This window comes from Uranotaenia lowii, chromosome 3 (genome assembly GCF_029784155.1).
Source record: "Uranotaenia lowii strain MFRU-FL chromosome 3, ASM2978415v1, whole genome shotgun sequence".
Taxonomy (NCBI): domain Eukaryota; kingdom Metazoa; phylum Arthropoda; class Insecta; order Diptera; family Culicidae; genus Uranotaenia; species Uranotaenia lowii.
The window spans coordinates 186,605,528-186,625,600 of NC_073693.1; the positions used below are offsets into that span (position 1 = coordinate 186,605,528).

The window sequence follows — 20,073 nt, forward strand, 5'->3', positions numbered from 1 at the left end:
GTATCATTCTTTGCTAATTTCAAATCACTGTTGAACAAATTCAAATGAATTCAATATTATGTAATAAGAAATATTCATACGATAATTAAAATACTTCACGGTATTATTATTTTTTTGATACAAATTGCGTTGATTTCGTTACAACTAATTGAATGATAAAACTTAACATACCATTGCTTTCTTTCATAGATACAAAGCATACAAGCACTATGTAGATATATTTATTAATTGCCACATTAAAAAGCAATACAAACTCGTCAAGTACAGTACAAAACAGGAAAAAATCATTCGCTGGATATTCGCTTTTTTGTTTTCGAACTCAGGAAGTACTATCGATATTATTTTTCATCTTTATAAACCTTAGCATACCTTACATCCTAATTCGATTGAACATTCATTTATACGGGCTTTTTGCTAGCACAATAAAATTACTTAGGCGGTACAGGTAAATTTTATAAATCTCTACAGCAAATATCAGGTAGCGGCCGCCGTCGATCTTTTCAGCGCCTTTCGTATCGAGGTCCAGTCTTCGAGGATGTCTTCATCTCTCAGCATGTACACTATGTAAGGACCAGACACGGTGACGGCCTTCCGGCGACCTGGACCACGAACCTTCGATGCCCTATGGCTAGCGCCCCAGTCGGCCCATGAGATGTCTACGTTATGGCGATCCTCTTCGAGTCTTCGTATTTTTTCCATCAGTTCCTCGTAGATGGTGTCCATGGCTAGTTGTTTTTCACTCTAGAATAAGAAAAGTAGATAATTCTTGTTTTAGAAACTTACTATTTTGAATGCGTTAGATCAATACTTATGATTGTTAAAAATCTGGTAGGTTTTAAAATCGTTGCAAAAATTTAACTGCTCATATTTGAAGATATACTCGTTTTCCAAGATCAAAATCAACTGAATAACGATGTGATTTCTAGTCAACTAATGCAAGAGTTAAGCAAATAGTATAAATTCAAGGGTAGTTTGAAAATCTAAGGAACATGAGCATGGCTAACGTAGAATCTCATCAATACATAAGGTTTTACGATGAGAAGACAAAGATTCCCATGCTACGTATTCGGTTTACTAAATTAAATTAAATTTACGATACATATATTCGAATCAAATGCAACTCACCTCAAAGTGTTGTCGAGCTGCCTGCAGTTCCGACTCAAATTTGTGCCGAATGTTGTCCATTCGGAAGTTTTTGAGTATCTCGGCCACTTCTTTCCGAGCGTTCATATTATTGGCCAGCCGCTTCAGCGGTTCCACATATTCCTGTGATCGGCCATCACGAATTTCATGCAGCTGCTGTTCAACCTGTTTCAATTTTTCTTTGTACAACTGCTCCTTCAGAATTGCGAATTGCTTCTCCAGATTAGCTGCAAAAGGTGAACAACAAAATCGGGGTAAAATATCCGGTTCCCTCAAATAAATCGCTTTACTTACTAAGATTATCCAAACAATCAGCGCGCCTTCGTTCGCACTCTCCTTCGCTCATCTCGGATGAATCGTCGGAATCAGGTTCATCCGCTTCCTCCGCACTGGAATCATGATCCGGAGCACGGCTTGAAGCGGAATGATCCGATTCTGCTCCGGACATGTCGCCGTCCGCGTCACTTTCTCCTTCGTTCTTAACTGGAGGCATTTTCGATTGGTATTTTTATGTAATGAGTTAGATACACTAATTATCACTGATTTACACAGATAAATTGAAATTTTTTCGACAAATAAATCGCACGAAAAGATGCTAAGTTTCGCTAGAAGAATTTCTCATAGCAGCAGCACCTTCTGACGTATTAGTGCATTTTTTGACACATTTCTCCTCCCCTCCAAAAGTAAGAGTTTCATTTGTTTGAGCTTTTTAAAGCATTATACACTCTTAGATTGTTTTGTCCTATTTTACGTTTGTTTTAATCGTTTCTTTAAAAAAGTTTTCGACATTTTCATTTATATCATTACACATTAAAAAGAGTAATTTGTGCATAAAGAGTATTTTGAGGGTATGTGCAAGGGACTGAAGAAAACAAAAATTCCCGTACCAAGTTTTCAGTCAAGAAACCCGCAGGAAGAAGAAAAATGAAACGGATGAAACACGTATAGGGGCGACATGGCGTCCTCATTGCAAAAATTTCAACCAGAGGCAATTTTTTAATAATCCTTAAAATGGTATCTACGGCTCGGGAATGTCAATCAAAGGGATCTTTGGTAACATTAATAAATTATGGTTGGGCACAAAATGCTGAGTTTTCAGCATAATCCTTGTTAAAATTGATTCTAAATCTGCAGTATGACAACAGCAGATACGTTTGGCAACCAAAATGATACCCTATTTCGAGACTGTTATGGGGTGATGTATTTAATTTCGGGAACCACACTGACGTTCTGGTACCAAAAATTTGGTACGGTGCATTTGTATGCGATTTGACAGCTGGTTCAGTCCTCTGAGTATGTTTACTTATGCAGATAATTTAGATTAACATCAATTCAAAATTGAGGTTTCATAAATAAATATTAGGTGTACAATCGAACTTAATTTTGAAATCGGTCTGAATCTTGGTATATAATAATGAAACATTAGTTTTAAATTTATTTATTTTTTATTCTATATGTTTTAGCAATGATTATTAAAAAATGAATGAATAATATATGAATGTTATTAAGGAGCAGGATAGCCGTGATTACTTCTAATTTAGTGTGAAAGCTTTAAGCCGAGGGGTCTCGCTAAAGTTATTAATAATTGCGCACAGTCAGAGGTGCCAGGAGTCTCGACTTTTCAGGATTTTACCTGATTTTCGGAAACCGTCCTGATTTTTCAAAACTCGCGATGATTTTTGAAAATTGATTTTCAAAATGTGTTGAATTTTCTTGATTTCCAAAATAAAAACATCTAAATTATAATCATATGTGTAGTTAAACCACTGACCACACTGACATGACACTTAGAACAAAATTTCGTTCAAATTTTGTCTAAAAGCCTCCTACCGTCGACATTGCGCGGCAGTAATTCGAGCATAAAAATTTGACTCAATAGCATGGACTCCAACCTGTTCAGTCCGTTCGAGTAGTATGAACTGATCGATATTTATCAAATGTCTGGTTTAATTTTCCAGCCGGGCTACAACATCGATCGAAGCGCCTCTGGTATCGACATTGCTCGTTAATTTTTCGAGTAGCCAAAAAACGAAATCGAGTGTCCAGTCAGTGTGGTCAGTGGTTAAACTATGAGAACATCGAACATATATGTAATAGAATATTTAAAACAATTTAACCGTTGGTAAGCTTCTCGCTTATTTTAAAATTTTCAGAGCCCGGCTCAATTTTACTCAGACATCGCCTTTTGTATGAGCCGTCGCTAGATCTAAAACGACTCAGTTTTCCCGAATGAGACTTCTCAGACGACACGAAAATTGACACTCAGCGAGTTTGATAGCATGAAGGCGACAATTGAGATAAAAGATCAACAGTTTGCTAGCCAACCGACTTTGTTTGTGGCCCCCCTCAAAAAACTTTGAAAAATTTCAGTTTTAATTGTAATTTAAGAACAATACGTATGTTTTATACTATTACAGGGTATATATAGATGAAAATTAACCAAACAATCCTACGGCTGTCCCATCCAGGTGCACTAGGAAACATCCGTGAAAGCGTTTCAAACAGATGGGTGGAAAAGTCTAGGAATGGTAGTTTTAACCTGCTGTTTTTTAAATAAAAATTTATGAGCAATATTTGGACTTGTTTGGCCTAAAAAAGTTAGCGAGTTCGGTTCAGATGATATTAAAATGGTTGTTTTCTATATGAACTGTATATGAAACTTACTGGTATTTCGGTAATAATTACCAATATTTCGGTGAAATATACCGCTTTTTCGGCGAATATTGATGAACTTTTACAGATTTTCGGTAAAAATTTCGCGGTATTTCGGTAATATATACAAATATATCAATAACAATTACAGGTATTTCGGTAATAATTTAACGTATTTCGGTAAAATTTATCCGTTGTTCGGTACATATTACAAATATTTAATAGTTTTTCGGTTATCATTACCAACCTTTTGGTAATAATTACAGGCATTTCGGTTCAACAATACCGGTTGTTCGGTAATGTAGCGAACTGCCACGTTGACAACTGTCAAATTTTTGACAGATATCTAAGATATGATTTACCGAGTTTCGATTATTTTTACCGAAATAGGACCGTAACATTTGACAGCTGTCACTAATCTGCCATGAAATAAATTACCGAACGGTTTAACGAGTTCCACATGTTAGGATTTCGGTAAAAAAATTACCGAACTCGGTAATTTTCGTTTACTGTGTAGTAGGCCAGCTAAGAAGCTGCTCGCTTCTGTTGCATACATTAAGGCGTTTATAGCACATATATTCCGCCTTTATTTATGCAATCACAGCAGAGCTGCAGTTTATTTCCATAAATCTCGTAGTATCCTGAAAATTTCTGATTATTTCTTCATCATGTACTGATTTTTGGCAAAATCACCTGGCACTTCTATGCATATTAGAGATGCCTTTTTCGAGATTCGATTTTAATTGTTCCTGCTCATGAGCCGATGTCCGCGAGTTTGAGCCCAAGAGTAAAGATCGAACTCAGTTGTACCGGATCAGTTTTTCAATAACTGTCCGCCAACTTCTTTTTTAAATTATCCTATGTACGACAGAGAAGACGAAATTTAAACCCCGTCTAAAAGCTGGGTATGGAAAATCGGCAACAAATCGACAAGTATGTACAATATTTGCAACCGAAAAAGTTTTGAAATTAAGGTATTTAGCCCATGAGGTTATGCAATTTTTGAAAAAAAGAATATCAAAAATGTTTCCTGAACGATGTAGGAAATAAGATGAGGATAAATAAATATCTGAATTAATAAATATCTGGTTCGGTTTGTGACTGGCCGCGTATTCAAGCGGTTTAAAAAATATTCGGTCGGTTTCGACAAACGATACAGATTTTCGTCAAACTGAAGTGAAATAGAATTATCAAAATAAACTTCCGTGAATTTTTAAGCGAAAAAAATGGGTTTTAAGGGGTAATGATTTCAATGTTAGAATGTGAGACTACCACTAGAAGTCCTACGCTTTTGAAGTGCTTATTGATGGAAAATTGATCACTCCAATGGAAAATTTGACTGCAATTTGAATTTCATACTTTAACGCTATTTCAAATAATCTCTTCTGTTTGGTAAACACTCCCAAGGAGTAGAAAACTCAAGGGTCTATCAACAAGGAAAATTTCTGAAATTTTATAGAAGTTCGAGCACTTTCGTGTATTTTTGAATGAGTTTTTTTCCGCTTGGGGAGGAAGCATGAAGGAATTTGGGAACTGTGTTTTACTCACTTTCTTCTTTACTTATTCGCTGAATTAAGAATTATTGTTAGTTATTTTTTCAGCTTTTGGATTCGGTATACCATTTGAAAACAGGTAGAAATTTATCTAAAAAATATGTGCTTTTTACCAGGAATTTACCACATTGTGGCATTCTTCGCTACACAAAAAAAAAACACCCAAGTCCGAAAGCTTTATGAACTTTTCAAATAACATGCTGTAGGGGAGATGGGGGCATAATGGCCACCTTAAGGAAAACGCTTATTTAACCATAGAGGACAGCTGTAATATGTGAATTACATCATTTGTTGATTGGTGAAGAAACAGGCGAAGCTTTCCGATTTTTAATAGATTGGTATATTAAAATATCCTACGAATTATATAATCAGAAATTAATCAGACTTATAAATAAATCAGAAATTTGGACTATTACGTTTACTGCTCTTCGTTTGCTTTAGTGCTGTTCTGATTTCAACAAACTTCTAATCGAAGCACGCTGGCGATTTTGATTTGGAACCTGAGATTTTCGTATGTTCTCTATAATTTGATAGTTACATTTTTATCGTATAAATCTTTACCTGCTCAACGGAAACAGTGAACAGAAGTTGAGTTTTCTTAAACTAGGTGACTGCTACCACGATGCTGTTTTAGAACCTGTGATTTGAGTATGTTTTCTTATAATTTTAGTTTTCTTTTATCGTTCCAGGTTTTACCTTCTTCACGGAGTCAGAGGACAGGACTTCCGTTTGCTTTAGGTGACTGCTGGCCCGATTTCACGGAATCACGTTATTGGTCACGAACGATTCTGGTCGCTTCGAAAAACGAATCTGTTTACAGAGTTGCACGAATTGAGTGAAGCAGGAATAAAAACAATGATTGAGAAAATAAACTTACTTATTGTGCTTCTTGCACTTTTCCACGCAACTAGACCTTATCTTTAAACGATGCTAAAGTCCTAACTAGATCACTGTTCACGACTTCCGTTTATCTTCTACTTTTTACAATATTCCGCTCATAGATTTCTTGTTCAAGTTAGCTGCTATCCTTTTCTATTGTAGACTATATTATGCCCTAGATTCCGTTTAGATAAATATACGTTACCCCAGTGATAAAGTGTTTGTTGTTGAAGCTGTGGATGGAGACGCTACGTCTGAGAAGTCGTCACATCATTGTTTCGTGTTCAGACACTCAAATAGTCTATTGCTTAATTGGATGAAACTTGAAAAAGTAAATAAAAACGTTTAAAAATGCATTTTAAAAATTTTTGCCGAAAGCTGAAAACCAGTCACTGTAGAGGCATAATGAGAAACCCCCCGAGGCAGTATGCTCGATGAAGTCAACTGAGTAATAGAGCTACAGCTTGACTTGTATCGTCTAACGATTTGGCCTATTGGTAAGATATCGGAGAGGTTATCAGTAGGCTCGAGTTCGATTCCTGGTCGAGGTGATTTTTTTTTATTTATCATTCATGATCATGATTGTACTAAACGGTGATGAGTAGATTTATCAAACAAGGCAATAACAATCTAGGTCTGTTTGTAGAATTCAAAGAATTAACACATGCTCATACATTATATTTCTGGTGTTTTGTTTGACGGAGTATGCTTTGATGCTATTAGCCGTATAATATAACAATAAAAAAATCAATCATGCAAGGTATGTGCAAAAAAAATCCCCTCGAACAGGAATCGAACTCGAGTCTATTGATTACCACTCCGACACCTTAGCAATAGGCCAAATCGACAGACGAAACAAGCCAAGCTGTAGCTCTATTATTCAGTTGACTTCATCGAGTTGAATTCGCTGCTAGATTCCCCGGCAGAAAATGCTCATTATGCCTTCATTGATAGTGCTCTGTTCGCCTCTAGTGAAAAAATTAAAGTAAAAAAGCGTTTTAAAATTGATTAAAGTGAAAAATCAAAAATGTTATGATGTTGAAAATTGAGAAACAATGTGTAGATCACGTTGCAGTGCATACATTTCAGATCAAGATGATTTAAAGGTCATAAAAGCTTATTTGGCGGTGCTCAAAAATTATAATATTTTCGTCACTTGAGAACCTAGCTGGTTATTATTTAATATTTCTGTAAAGATGAAAAGGATATTTCTTTTTTGGTGAAAAATTAATACTATGGATAGTAAGAAACAAGTCCTTATGCAAATTTATTTGAAAAAATTCGTACTTATGTAGAAAAAAGCAGTGCTCATTATGCCCTGGGTGCTCGTTATGCCCTCATCTCCCCTACTTAACATGAAAAGTGTTTTTGTGTTAGGGGAGACGAGGGCATAACGAGCACCCAGGGCATAATGAGCACTGCTTTTTTCTACATAAAGCCCGGTTTACAGTTCTTGTGAACTCGAACTCGAACGTGAACGTGAACTCACCACAGTGAAAAAATATTCCGCAGTGAAATGTCAAATCGGTCAAATCTTCAAAATTAGAGAGGTTTGTTCAACTGCGGGTAGAAATTGGTTTCGATCGGAAAATGACAGATCATTCAACCAATGTTTTGATCGATACTTGTCGAACCAATGCTCGAATTTAAATTCAAATTTCTCAAAAAAACATATTGTTCTTCTTCAAAACATATTCAGCTTTGAAAACGATTGATTTAATCAAGTAATCCCAAAGTTCTTATCTTTGAATACAATGAATTTAAATTAAATTTTATGAATTTAAAGTACTCCCAAAAAGTATTTATCGATCAAGGAATAACGAGCTTTAGCGATTCGTTTCTTTTGAAAAACTTATTGTAAGGACGTGATGAATATAACTTCTACAAGATAGCCATTTTTTGTTCTTGATTAAAAACTAACAAACAAAAATTTCAAAATTACTTTTAATTAGTGAAACAATTGAAAAGGTTTTTATTTAATTTAAATGCATCAGTACTCTTTTGTTTGTTAATTTTTCTGCTTTTCAGTTCTCCTTAAAACACATTATTTTTCAATGATTTCATAAATTTTTATAATTATTTCCATACCTTTTCTGAAACACATATTTGAACAAAGCGGAATCTATTTTTTTATTTCAATGGAATCTGGCCATTCGATGATCTTCATTTACATTTATTCGTTGAGAAGCTCTTCCAACAGGTACATTTATTCGTCGAGAAACCCTTCCAACAGGTGCAATTAAATGATGCCCAAGCGGGTTTTAAAGTTAAAAAAAATATCGTATGCGTTTCATTTCAAACTCGTAGTATTTTAAGCCTTTAATTGCCTTCAAATGTGCTTACAAATTAAAAAACAAATTTTTTATGAAGCAAAAATTTTTCCGTCATCGGTGAAATTTTTTCAGAATGCACATTGCCATTCGGACGTGAAAATGAACGCGGAATTTATATTCACCACTCTTGTTCGTTTTCCGTTTTCACGTTCGCTCAGTGCGTTTACACTTCGAGCGGAATGTCAGTGAACGCGGAAAAAATATTCCGCAGTGAAAATCGGGGGAATTGAAATAAAATTAATATTAAAGGGCTTTGAACAAGGAAATCAGTTAAAAAATAATCGTTCAACCATTCCGCATCTATTCCACCTAGTTTCGCAGCCATGAAATGCAGCATAGTCGAGTTTTTGAAGAATATAAGTTTTTTCATTTTCACGTTCGAAAGAACTGTAAATGCACCTTAAGTACGAATTTTTTCAAATAAATTTTCATAAGGACTTGTTTCTTACTATCCATAGTATTAATTTTTCACCAAAAAAGAAATATCCTTTTCATCTTTACAGAAATGTTAGGGGAGATGAGGGCATAACGAGCACCCGAGGCATAATGAGAAGTCCATTTTTCTACATAAGTACGTATTTTCTTAAACAAATTTTCATGAGGACTTGTTTCGTACTACCTATAATATTAATTTTTCACCAAAAAATAAATATCCTTTTCATATTTACAGAAATATTAAATAATAACCAGCTAGGTTCTCAAGTGACGAAAATATTATAAATTTTGAGCACCACCAAATAAGCTTTTATGACCTTTAAATCATCTTGATCTGAAATGTACGCACTGCAACATGATCTACACATTGTTTCTAAATTTTCAGCATCATAAAATTTTTGATTTTTCACTTTAATCAATTGTAAAACGCGTTTTTACTTTAATTTGTTCACTAGAGGCGAACAGAGCACTTTCAATGAAGGCATATTGAGCATTTTCTGCCGGGGAATCTAGCAGCGAATTCAACTCGATGAAGTCAACTGAATAATAGAGCTACAGCTTGGCTTGTTTCGTCTGTCGATTTGGCCTATTGGTTAGATGTCGGAGAGGTAATCAGTAGACTCGAGTTCGATTCCTGTTCGAGGGGATTTTTTTTTTGCACATACCATTCATGATTGATTTTTTTTAACGTTACATTATACGGCTAATAGCATCAAAGCATCATCCGTCAAACAAAACACCAGAAACATAATGTATGAACATGTGTTAATTCTTTGAATTCTACAAACAGACCTAGATTATTTTGTTTTTGCTTTGTTTGATGAATCTACGCCTCACCGTTTAGTGCAATCATGATCATAAATGATAAATGAAGAAAAAAAAAATCACCTCCACCGGGAATCGAACTCGAGCCTACTGATTATCTCTCCGACATCTAACCAATAGGCCAAATCATCAGACGATACAAGTTGAGCTGTAGCTCTATTACTCAATTGACTTCATCGAGTCGAATTCGCTGCTAGATTCCCCGGCAGAAAATGCTCATTATGCCTTCATTAATGGTGCTCATACTGCCTCGGGGGGTTTCTCATTATGCCTCTACAGTGACTGGTTTTCAGCTTTCGGCAAAATTTTTTAAAATGCTTCTTTAAACGTTTTTATCTACTTTTTCAAGTTTCATCCAATTAGACAATAGACTATTTGAGTGTCGGAACACGAAACAATGATGTAATTCACATATTACAGCTGTTCTCTATGGTTAAATAAGCATTTCCCTTAAGGTGCCCATTATGCCCTCATCTCCCCTAAATAATAACCAGCTAGGTTCTCAAGTGACGAAAATATTATAATAACCAAATAAGCTTTTATGACCTTTAAATCATCTTGATCTGAAATGTATGCACTGCAACATGATCTACACATTGTTTCTCAATTTTCAACATCATAACATTTTTGATTTTTCACTTTAATCAATTTTAAAACGCTTTTTTACTTTAATTTTTTCACTAGAGGCGAACAGAGCACTATCAATGAAGGCATAATGAGCATTTTCTGCCGGGGAATCTAGCAGCGAATTCAACTCGATGAAGTCAACTGAATAATAGAGCTACAGCTTGGCTTGTTTCGTCTGTCGATTTGGCCTATTGGTAAGGTGTCGGAGTGGTAATCAATAGACTCGAGTTCGATTCCTGTTCGAGGGGATTTTTTTTGCACATACCTTTCATGATTGATTTTTTTATTGTTATATTATACGGCTAATAGCATCAAAGCATACTCCGTCAAACAAAACACCAGAAATATAATGTATGAGCATGTGTTAATTCTTTGAATTCTACAAACAGACCTAGATTGTTATTGCCTTGTTTGATAAATCTACTCATCACCGTTTAGTACAATCATGATCATGAATGATAAATAAAAAAAAATCACCTCGACCAGGAATCGAACTCGTGCCTACTGATAACTTCTCCGATATCTTACCAATAGGCCAAATCGTTAGACGATACAAGTCAAGCTGTAGCTCTATTACTCAGTTGACTTCATCGAGTCGAATTTGCTGCTAGAATCCCCGGCAGAAAACGCTCATTAGGTATGCCTTCATTAATGGTGCTTATACTGCCTCGGGGGTTTCTCATTATGCCTCTACAGTGACTGGTTTTCAGCTTTCGGCAAAAATTTTTAAAATGCATTTTTAAACGTTTTTATCTACTTTTTCAAGTTTCATCCAATTAAGCAATAGACTATTTGAGTGTCTGAACACGAAACAATGATGTAATTCACATATTACAGCTGTCCTCTATGGTTAAATAAGCGTTTTCTTTAAGGTGGCCATTATGCCCCCATCTCCCCTACATGGCTGCATAAATGAGACTTTTGATCCGCTTCTTTTTTGAAAAGTGGAACTTTAGAACTGATATTCAACTGGAAGCAAAATTTTTATGAGAAATTTTTAGTATACTTTTAAAGTGTTTAAAACAATATTCCCTCCTGTCAACTTACACGGTGGGGCAAGAGCAAACGTCCAAATTTTAAGAAATTCATCTTCAAAATGATTAAATTTGTTGGAAAGACCAGAAGGGGTATTGCGAATGTTTAAACTGAAGCGGATATTTGAAACTCTTAAATGCCTTTGCAAATGAAGGTCATTTGCTTTGAACAGCATTCATTAAATGTGGAATACAGTAGTTTCTCGATTTTATCACGGTTAAAAAAAAATTCACCGTGAATATGGCGAAAACGTGAATTTAGCGAAACTAAAAATAAAAGTGGAAAAATGTATTTTATTGTCTTTAATCGATAGTTTATAATGCTTTCAGTAGTGGAAACGTTTTATATCAATAAATTTTGATCAAAGGATGTAATTAGCATAGATTACTAAATACAAAGGATCGATTTCAGTTCAGATTATTCTTCTCTATAGCAATTTTAAGATTTTTCTTGAAATAAAATCATGTAGAGTATCCATTTGATAGGCTACATCTAATGAAAGCGAATTATTTAATTTTTAATGAAAGTTTAACAGTCGTTATCTGTTTTGTAGATTTCTAAAAAAAGTTCAAAGAAAATGCATCAAAAAATTTTCTTCTGCAAATTTAAAATTTCAATATTTTAATCTTCACACCTTTGATTAACTTGAAAATTTACCTTTTCGAAAAATGTTTTGCAATTTCCTCTACTTAGACTTTTAAAGAGTGTTTCTCGAAGTTTGCTTTATGGGCAGATAATCCTTTGTTATTCATATGTAGATAAACAGAAATCTTAGTCCTTTTAACATACTTCAAGCTAGCAGAATTTTATGTTGATCTTCCAAAATTATCCATTCAGACAATACCAAAGGCTGCCTTGTGTCCAACCAGGAATGCGCACGCCGCCCTTCAAAATTAAACAAAGAAATCAGAGACACTTATCTCTTCTCAAAAACGTTTAAATTTACATAACAAAAAAGTTTACTGTTTAAGAGCGGCTAACCAAGCACAAATAACAACACTAGCGTTAGCGTGACGTTTAAATACTAATGTCGATTATTACAAGTGTTTTTAAAATCAAAATGTCGATTTTACACACTTTACAGCTAAGGTAAGCAGTTCAATGGCATTTTCATGTTACTGAATGCCTATATGCCAGAACATAAACCATCAAAATTTTCCATGAACAAAGACGCTCTACACTTTTGAACAAAAATTAAGGTCCTGAAAATGGTTTCTGAATGATTTCTTGAACAGCGTGATAAAATCGAAACAATAACCGTGATAAAATCGAGCGTGAATTTGGCGAGTATTGATAAAATCGAACAGTGATAAAATCGAGAAATTACTGTATCAAACATAAATTTATACTGCTGGAATACTGCAGATATATCAATGAAACTTGATAAAACAAATAGATACACGTATGTATTAAATCAATTACTCTGACGCATCTGAAAATATACGGGACAAATGTTAATTTAGAAATTTGTTTTTACCAACATTTTTGAATATTTGACTTTCAAAGAAGAAATAAAAAACGCGAAGAAATTATTTAGTAATGCAACTGATATTTTTTGCTTTAATAAATTTATTTAAAAAATAAATTTGCATTGTATAAAATCGAAAATTTTCATAGCATGATAGGTGTTGTTTGGGAAAACTTCAAGCTATAATGTCTCATGTCCACGAATTTGGCATATGGCGAAACATTTTTTTAACATAATTTTGGTGCAAAAAGGATAGATATTCAAACTACTTCGAAGGGCGGGGATGGTGAAAAAAGCCGTTTGAAATTGTTTATTAAATTTTATGAATTCACGCCCCGCACGGTGGCCGAATAATTAGAACGCGAACTCATAAGAAATAACTAATTAAAACCGTTAAAATATAGTGGAATTGTCGGAGCAATTAAAACCGCGTGTTACTTCTAGGCTTACATTTATTCAACTCATTCTTTAAGACACTCTTATTGTATTCTTCTTCTTTTGGTTGGCTTCTTGTGGCGTCGCAAGGGAGACAGACCGAGCTGTCACACCGGAGCTCAGAGGCGTAGATGATCGAGGGGTTTTGTAGAGCAAGACGCCCACAACATCCCCCGGCTTTAATAGAGATGGTAAGGGTGATACCACTGCGGCTGCCTTCGAACTCTCGAAGAGCGACGTGGTTCTGTAGGCACCGATGTAACTTGCCCGCCATTCATGGAAGCGGATTCTTGACTCGGTGCTGATGAAGATGTGGTTGACGACGACATTGATGAACTTGTATCCATGGCAGACGACTCAGGGGACAGAGCTGAGCCACCTACTATCGTTGATTGGAGTAGGGAACTTGATTGATTCGGTGTAAAATGGAAGCTGGCTTCGGTTGGTTGTGTAGACGTAATTGGTTCTGGTGACACTTTGGCAGGTAGTTTCCAAGAGTCCAGTAGAACGTCGAGAGGCAAATTCTGCTGAGCTCTTTTTGGTTCACCACTCGTATCTGGTTCGGTACGGCTTCGAAGCTGATTTGCATGTGACCGAATCATCCGGCTTTCTTCGATGAACACTGTGTACATGACTCGCCCAATCTTGCTGCATACGATGCCTGGCGCCCAACGATATTTGTTGTTGCTGAACACCTTAGCGTAGACCAAATCGTGGATGTCGAATTTTCGTTTTAAAGAACACTGATCAATTTTTGTTTCTGGTGGCCTCGTAGGTGGGCGTAGTAAGTCAAGATTCATCCTGATGCGACGACCAAACATAGCTTCAGACGGAGAGGTGCCGTTTGTTACCTGTGGATTTGGTGTACAACGGTAAGTTAAAAGGAAAATGTCTAAAGCTTCTTCGATGGATCCCCTTCCGCCGCTAATTTTCTTCACAGCTCTCTTGAACGTGTCCACGAACCTCTCTGCTTGCCCATTCGATTGAGGGTGGAACGGAGCGGTGGTAATGTGTTGGATTCCGTTGTCGTCACAAAACTGTTGAAATTCACTACTGGTGAACTGGGTCCCGTTGTCGCTAACCAGGATCTGCGGCATTCCCAACCGTGAGAAAATGTTTCTCAGAATACCAATCGTTGCTGTCGTTGATATACGGCGCGACGGAATCACTTCAGGCCATTTCGAAAAGGCGTCAACGGCTAGCAAGAAATAGTCACCGTCGATCGGGCCAGCGTAGTCGATGTGGACGCGACTCCATGGGCCTGTAGGCTTAGGCCACGGAATCGGTGGTAAGGATGCCGGTGATCTTGCTGCTGATGCACAATTCTTGCAAGACTTAACGTACGCCGCAATATCGTCGTCCAGCGTAGGCCAGTACACATAGCTCCTGGCGATGGCCTTCATACGCTGGATTCCTGGGTGTCCCAGGTGTAGCTGCTTCAAACAACGGTTTCGGTGTCTTTCCGGAATGACCAAGCGCTCGGCGAATAAAATACACCCATCGAAGGTGGTCAACGAATCACGACGAGAAAAATAGCGCTTTATTTCCGGATCTGTAGTGCCAACGTCTGGTGGCCAACCGTCTTTCACGTACCGGAATACCTTACGGAGCTCGGGGTCAGATTGGGTGTCCTTCTCAATCACCTTGAAACTAAGAGGAAGAGCATTAGTAGCGTCATGTACGACTGACCTGATATCGGTTTCCAAGGTGACGGTTGCGATGACGTAGTCTTCATCCGGCTTTGCGTGGTGGTCAATGAGCCGCGATAGGACATCTGCATGTCCGAACTTTTCGGTTGATACGTGCTCGATCACAAAATCGTACAACAGTAAAGTGAGAGCCCAACGCTGTAGACGGTTTGCTGTGTACACTGGGATGCCCTTTTTAGAGCCGAAGATGCGGAGAAGAGGAGCATGATCCGTTTGCAAGCGAAATTTCCGGCCAAAAACCATTTTATGAAATTTGGTTATGGCGAAAATGATAGCTAACCCCTCTCTATCCGGCTGACTGTACCCTTGTTCCGCTTTGGTGAGAGCACGAGCAGCGTGCTGAACCACTTTGATTTTACCATCCGGGAATTTGTGGCTAATCGTTGCACCGACACCTACGGACGATGCATCAGCGGATACAATAATCTCAAGCGTCGGATCGTAGTGAGTTAATAACAAATCCGAGCTAAGAATCTCCTTGAACCGATCAAAAGAACGTTGGCAATCGGTTGTCCACCGGAATTCGACACCTTCCTTGAGTAGTTCGTCCATCGGGTATCTCAAAGTGCGCATATTTGGGACGAACTTCCCGTAATAATTCAGCGCTCCAAGGAACGATCTCACACCACTAACGTCAGCAGGAGCAGGTAACTTGAGGATCGTTTCGATCTTAGCTGGATCTGGTCGGAGCCCGTGACGATCGAGGAGGTGACCCAGGTATCGGATTTGACTTTTCCCGAAAGAACACTTTTCTGCTCGGATCGTAAAACCAAACTCCTCGAACCTTTGGAAAACTGCACGCAAATTTTTCCTGTGATCTTCGTCGTTGATGCCACCAACAACAACGTCATCAAGGTAACCAGAAGTGTGTACGAGACCAGTCAGCATTTGGTCCACGATTTGCTGAAAGGCTCCGGGAGCCGCCTTCACTCCTGGTGTCAACCTGTTGTAGCGGTACAAGCCCCGATGCGTGTTTATCGTCAGCAAACTTTTTGAACCATCCTCCACTTCAACCTGGAGGAACGCATCGCTCAAATCGATCTGGCTAAACACTGTACAATTAGCCAGACTCGCAAAGATGTCTTGGGGCAACGGGAGAGGGTACTGGTGGGGCTGCAAAGAATCATTCAACCCTGTTGAATAGTCACCACAAATCCTAATCGATCCATTGGCTTTCCGGACAACGACGATTGGGGCTGCCCAATCCGAAAAGTCGACAGGTGTGATGATTTTCTCCCGTTCGAGACGATCCAATTCGTCGTTCACCGCTTCGTGTACCGCATACGCCACTGGCCGCTTCGGCCGGAACACAGGTGACTTGCCGGCTTTTAGCTCCAGTTTCACTTGCACTTTCTTACAGAGCCCCAGTTGCTCTGTGAACACCGACGGAAACTCGCTCTTCAATCCTTCTACGGTCGATATACTGCTGGTCACTTGGCCACAGACGGTATCCAAAGGAACCGACCACAACCCAAACACTTCGATGATATCCGTTCCCAATAGATGGAGGTTTTCACTTGTCACTCGTAGTAGTCCAGGCAAGGTTTTGCCATTAATCACTAATGTGCACTCAAATTCGCCACAAATGTCCAATGGCTTTCCGGTTGCGGTTTTGGCGACAACAGTCGACGAACAAAGTCCGGGTTTTCCAATTTTACTCCACGTATCACTGGATATTATACTGATATCCGACCCGGTGTCGACTTGAAGTCGCACAACTGTTCCGTTCAGATCAACTTTCACATATTTTCGTCTTTCTTTTACACTACAAGTGTTCACTGTAACCACTTTTGCTGCAACACTGCCCTTCCGCTGCTCGAATCTCCCACTTCGCATTTTCGCTGCGCTCTGGCAGAATCCAGGTTTGTGCCCCACTTTCCACAATCATTGCACTTTTGGTTCATATGGACACAATCACGAGCATAATGCATCCCCCCACAGAGCCAACATGCACTTTTCGGGAACGATTTCGTTGGATTTTTGTTATTTTTGTTCACCGTTCTTGCTCGTTGTTTACCGGACCGCAAAACTTTCACGGAAGCTGCCGAAGCTTCGATCATAGCAGCATCGTGACGCAGATTCAGAAGGCGCTGACATTCTTCGGAAATTTGTTCTAGAGTAACGTCATTCCGCTCTTCTATTTTCGTCAGCAAACGTGTTCTGATTTCCGAATCTTTCTCCGACTTTAGCCCACACACAAAAACTAAACATTTGAACTGTTCTTCGCTTAGCTTAGACAGTTCGAACTCAACACATAACTTGTTTAGTCGGCAGGCATACGTCACATAGTCTTCGCAAGACTGTTTGGAAATCTGCAGGCAGCGGTATCTGCGGCTGATGACCGACTCTGGTGATCCGAACAAGGTAGTGAGTTTCCCAACTGTTTCCACAAACGTAAAGTCTTTCGGCGTTTTCGGTAAAATGAAACTCACATACCTGTCATGTTCCGCGATTCCCAATTTTCTCATTAGCAGGCGAACTTTAGCTGCTGGTTCCAGCCTGCTTGCATCTTTTTCAAACAAGTCCTCGTATCGCCGATACCAGGCGGCGAATGTTATCTGGCCATCCAAATCGTACCGGAACTCTTTTATATTGTTTGCTAAAGAGTCTAGTAGCGCTTCAGGATTCGGAGGAACTTGGACCTGAATGGATGACATCATGCTCCGCATCAGTTGTTCCTGCTGCTGGATGAAGGCAAGTTGCTGCTGTTTCATTGCCTCCTGTTGTTGCCTCATCATCTCCTGCTGCTGCCTTAACAGCTCCGAAACATAACCTTGCTGCTGCTGCTGTAGGTACTGCATGTACGGATCGGCACGAGATGGAGGAACTTGCTGGAGAACTGGTGGACGTATGAACGGCTGCTGAGGAAACGATGGAGGAGGGTTCCTGGCACCATTTGTAGGCTGCTGCTGACCGTTTTCGGTCGGAACTTGGTCCGAAATGCCCTCATGAGAAGAATTCATTCTTCTACGTTTCCACGTGGTCGACGTTTTACCCGAAGGGTTTTAGCTTAAAAACTCGAGTAAAATTCCACTTCCGAAGTCGCCACTTTTATGAATTCACGCCCCGCACGGTGGCCGAATAATTAGAATGCGAACTCATAAGAAATAACTAATTAAAACCGTTAAAATATAGTTGAATTGTCGGAGCAATTAAAACCGCGTGTTACTTCTAGGCTTACATTTATTCAACTCATTCTTTAAGACACTCTTATTGTATTCTTCTTCTTTTGGTTGGCTTCTTGTGGCGTCGCAAGGGAGACAGACCGAGCTGTCACACCGGAGCTCAGAGGCGTAGATGATCGAGGGGTTTTGTAGAGCAAGACGCCCACAACATTAAAAATCCCTTTTATCGTTTTTTTTCGATAGCTTTTTTTTAACTCCAAAAAATACTTCACCTAATCAGGGGCTGGAAGTGCTCATAATACAGAATTTTAGGAATATACTCAAAAAACTGTACCGATTCAAGCTGTTGATCGGTTTTCAAAATTCTATTTCCATAAAGTACAATGTGCAATAAATTCCAATATGCGAATCTTTTTCTTTCAATTAGAAATTTATGTAAACTCGAGCCAGGTAAATCAGCCTACCTTCTTCAAGCAGTGGGGGACAAAATTTAAAAGTGGGTTTTTTGCGTACGGATATTTGGCATAATTTAAAAAATCGATGTGATAAATGTTTTTATGGATGTTCGTCACTTCCCACTTTGGGAAACAAGGTGGAAAATCCATAAATATTGACATTATTTGAGTCATTATGAAGCTTTAAAACAGAGTACAAATTTCAGATCTTGAAAAACAAATTTAGAGATCAAGCTTCAGTAAATGATATATACCATCTTTAAATTGTAATTCGGAACTCCAGCTGCAGCTCTCATTTCAAAGTTGTTGGTTCTAAACCATGACGAGGTTTGATTTAAAAAAAAATGCTTACAAAAATCTAAATTTGGATAAATAATTACAAATTACATTTGTTTTTGCAAGGTGTAGCAATGCACACCGGGTCAGCTAGTTTATCTTTAAAATATGTGCTTTTTTACCACATTGTATCGTTCTTCGCTACACAAATAAAATTCACCGAAAGCTTTATGAACTTTACAAATAACATGCTGTGGTCTTTGAAACCAAGCACTTTTATTGTTTCAATATGAGCTCTTACTCTATGTGAATTCATCCCAAGCTCAAACACAGCTTAATCAGCATATTCCTCGACTGTCTTCACTACCTTAGATCGTTTAAGAAGGTGCTGTTTCATAATCGCCCAGTACTTCTCGATGGGGCGGAGCCAAATCCGACCAGAAGATTGTTGGGACGTTGTGGGCCTTCAGGAGAGGAAGCAGCCGCTTCTGTGTGGCAGATCTCTTGCCGGAATTTTTAAATTGCAGCAATCTTGCTGCTCTGCAATCTGTGCACGAAATGAAAAGAGTGCGTCAGATGCGAATCAAACCATTAATGAATAAAAACCATAAACCTTAAGCTTACCTTGATGTTTCTGGTGATATGTTCACGCTCGGAACATCACGCTCCTCTTCTCGGCAAGAAAACGACGCAAGAATCCCTTCAGCGCTCGAGGCTGGAACACAAGCTTGAAACGCCTTGTTGGGCGGCAATTCCCGGCATCAAACACTGGCCTTTGCTCGGGGCCGGATCACGAGCAAGGTCCTTTTGGCGCTGGGGGCCGGATGAACAAATGGCCACTCAATCAGCACTCACAAACCCGACATCCACTTATGGACATTGCTCGGGGTCGGATCACGAGCAACGTCCCTCTTGGCGCTGGTGGCCGAAATAAAAAAACAGCACCTTAATCGGCGCTTAAACAACGGCACTCAAATTCCCTTCGGCGCTCGTGGCCGGAATACAAATAACCGCTGACCCGGTTTTGTTCTCCGGGGTAACTTCCCCTACGGCGCTAGTGGCCGGGGAATAAAGTACAGTAGGCAAAAGTGCCTGAAATAATTTGCAATCCGCTCCGGTGGTG

The 20,073-nt window shown here is 38.5% G+C and overlaps 2 protein-coding genes across 2 annotated transcripts; both read right to left on the reverse strand.

The window, feature by feature from the left end:
• Positions 1 to 205: 205 nt before the first annotated feature.
• On the reverse strand, positions 206 to 1,819 carry LOC129756395 (breast cancer metastasis-suppressor 1-like protein). Its single transcript, XM_055753258.1, has 3 exons — positions 1,438 to 1,819; positions 1,126 to 1,370; positions 206 to 741 (listed from the first exon to the last, which is right to left on the reverse strand). The coding sequence occupies exons 1-3, from the start codon at positions 1,634 to 1,636 to the stop codon at positions 475 to 477; spliced, it is 711 nt and encodes a 236-aa protein (XP_055609233.1). The 5' UTR covers positions 1,637 to 1,819; the 3' UTR covers positions 206 to 474.
• Positions 1,820 to 13,467: 11,648 nt separating this feature from the next.
• LOC129752931 (uncharacterized protein K02A2.6-like) lies at positions 13,468 to 18,057 on the reverse strand. The gene is made up of 2 exons (XM_055748721.1): positions 17,112 to 18,057; positions 13,468 to 16,968 (listed from the first exon to the last, which is right to left on the reverse strand). Exons 1-2 carry the CDS (start codon positions 18,055 to 18,057, stop codon positions 13,565 to 13,567), a joined length of 4,350 nt encoding a protein of 1,449 aa, XP_055604696.1. The 3' UTR covers positions 13,468 to 13,564.
• Positions 18,058 to 20,073: the final 2,016 nt, after the last annotated feature.

Bases quoted from the DNA above. Each gene is read 5' to 3' on its own strand.
- LOC129752931 (XM_055748721.1), bottom strand. From the start codon at position 18,057: ATGAATTCTTCTCATGAGGGCATTTCGGACCAAGTTCCGACCGAAAAC. The intron at 16,969-17,111 runs GTAAACAACGAG...GATTGTGGAAAG, and splicing joins CGTGAAAGTTTTGCGGTCCG to TGGGGCACAAACCTGGATTC.
- LOC129756395 (XM_055753258.1), bottom strand. From the start codon at position 1,636: ATGCCTCCAGTTAAGAACGAAGGAGAAAGTGACGCGGACGGCGACATG. The intron at 1,371-1,437 runs GTAAGTAAAGCG...CACCTTTTGCAG, and splicing joins TGATTGTTTGGATAATCTTA to CTAATCTGGAGAAGCAATTC. The intron at 742-1,125 runs GTGAGTTGCATT...TTCTTATTCTAG, and splicing joins CAGCTCGACAACACTTTGAG to AGTGAAAAACAACTAGCCAT.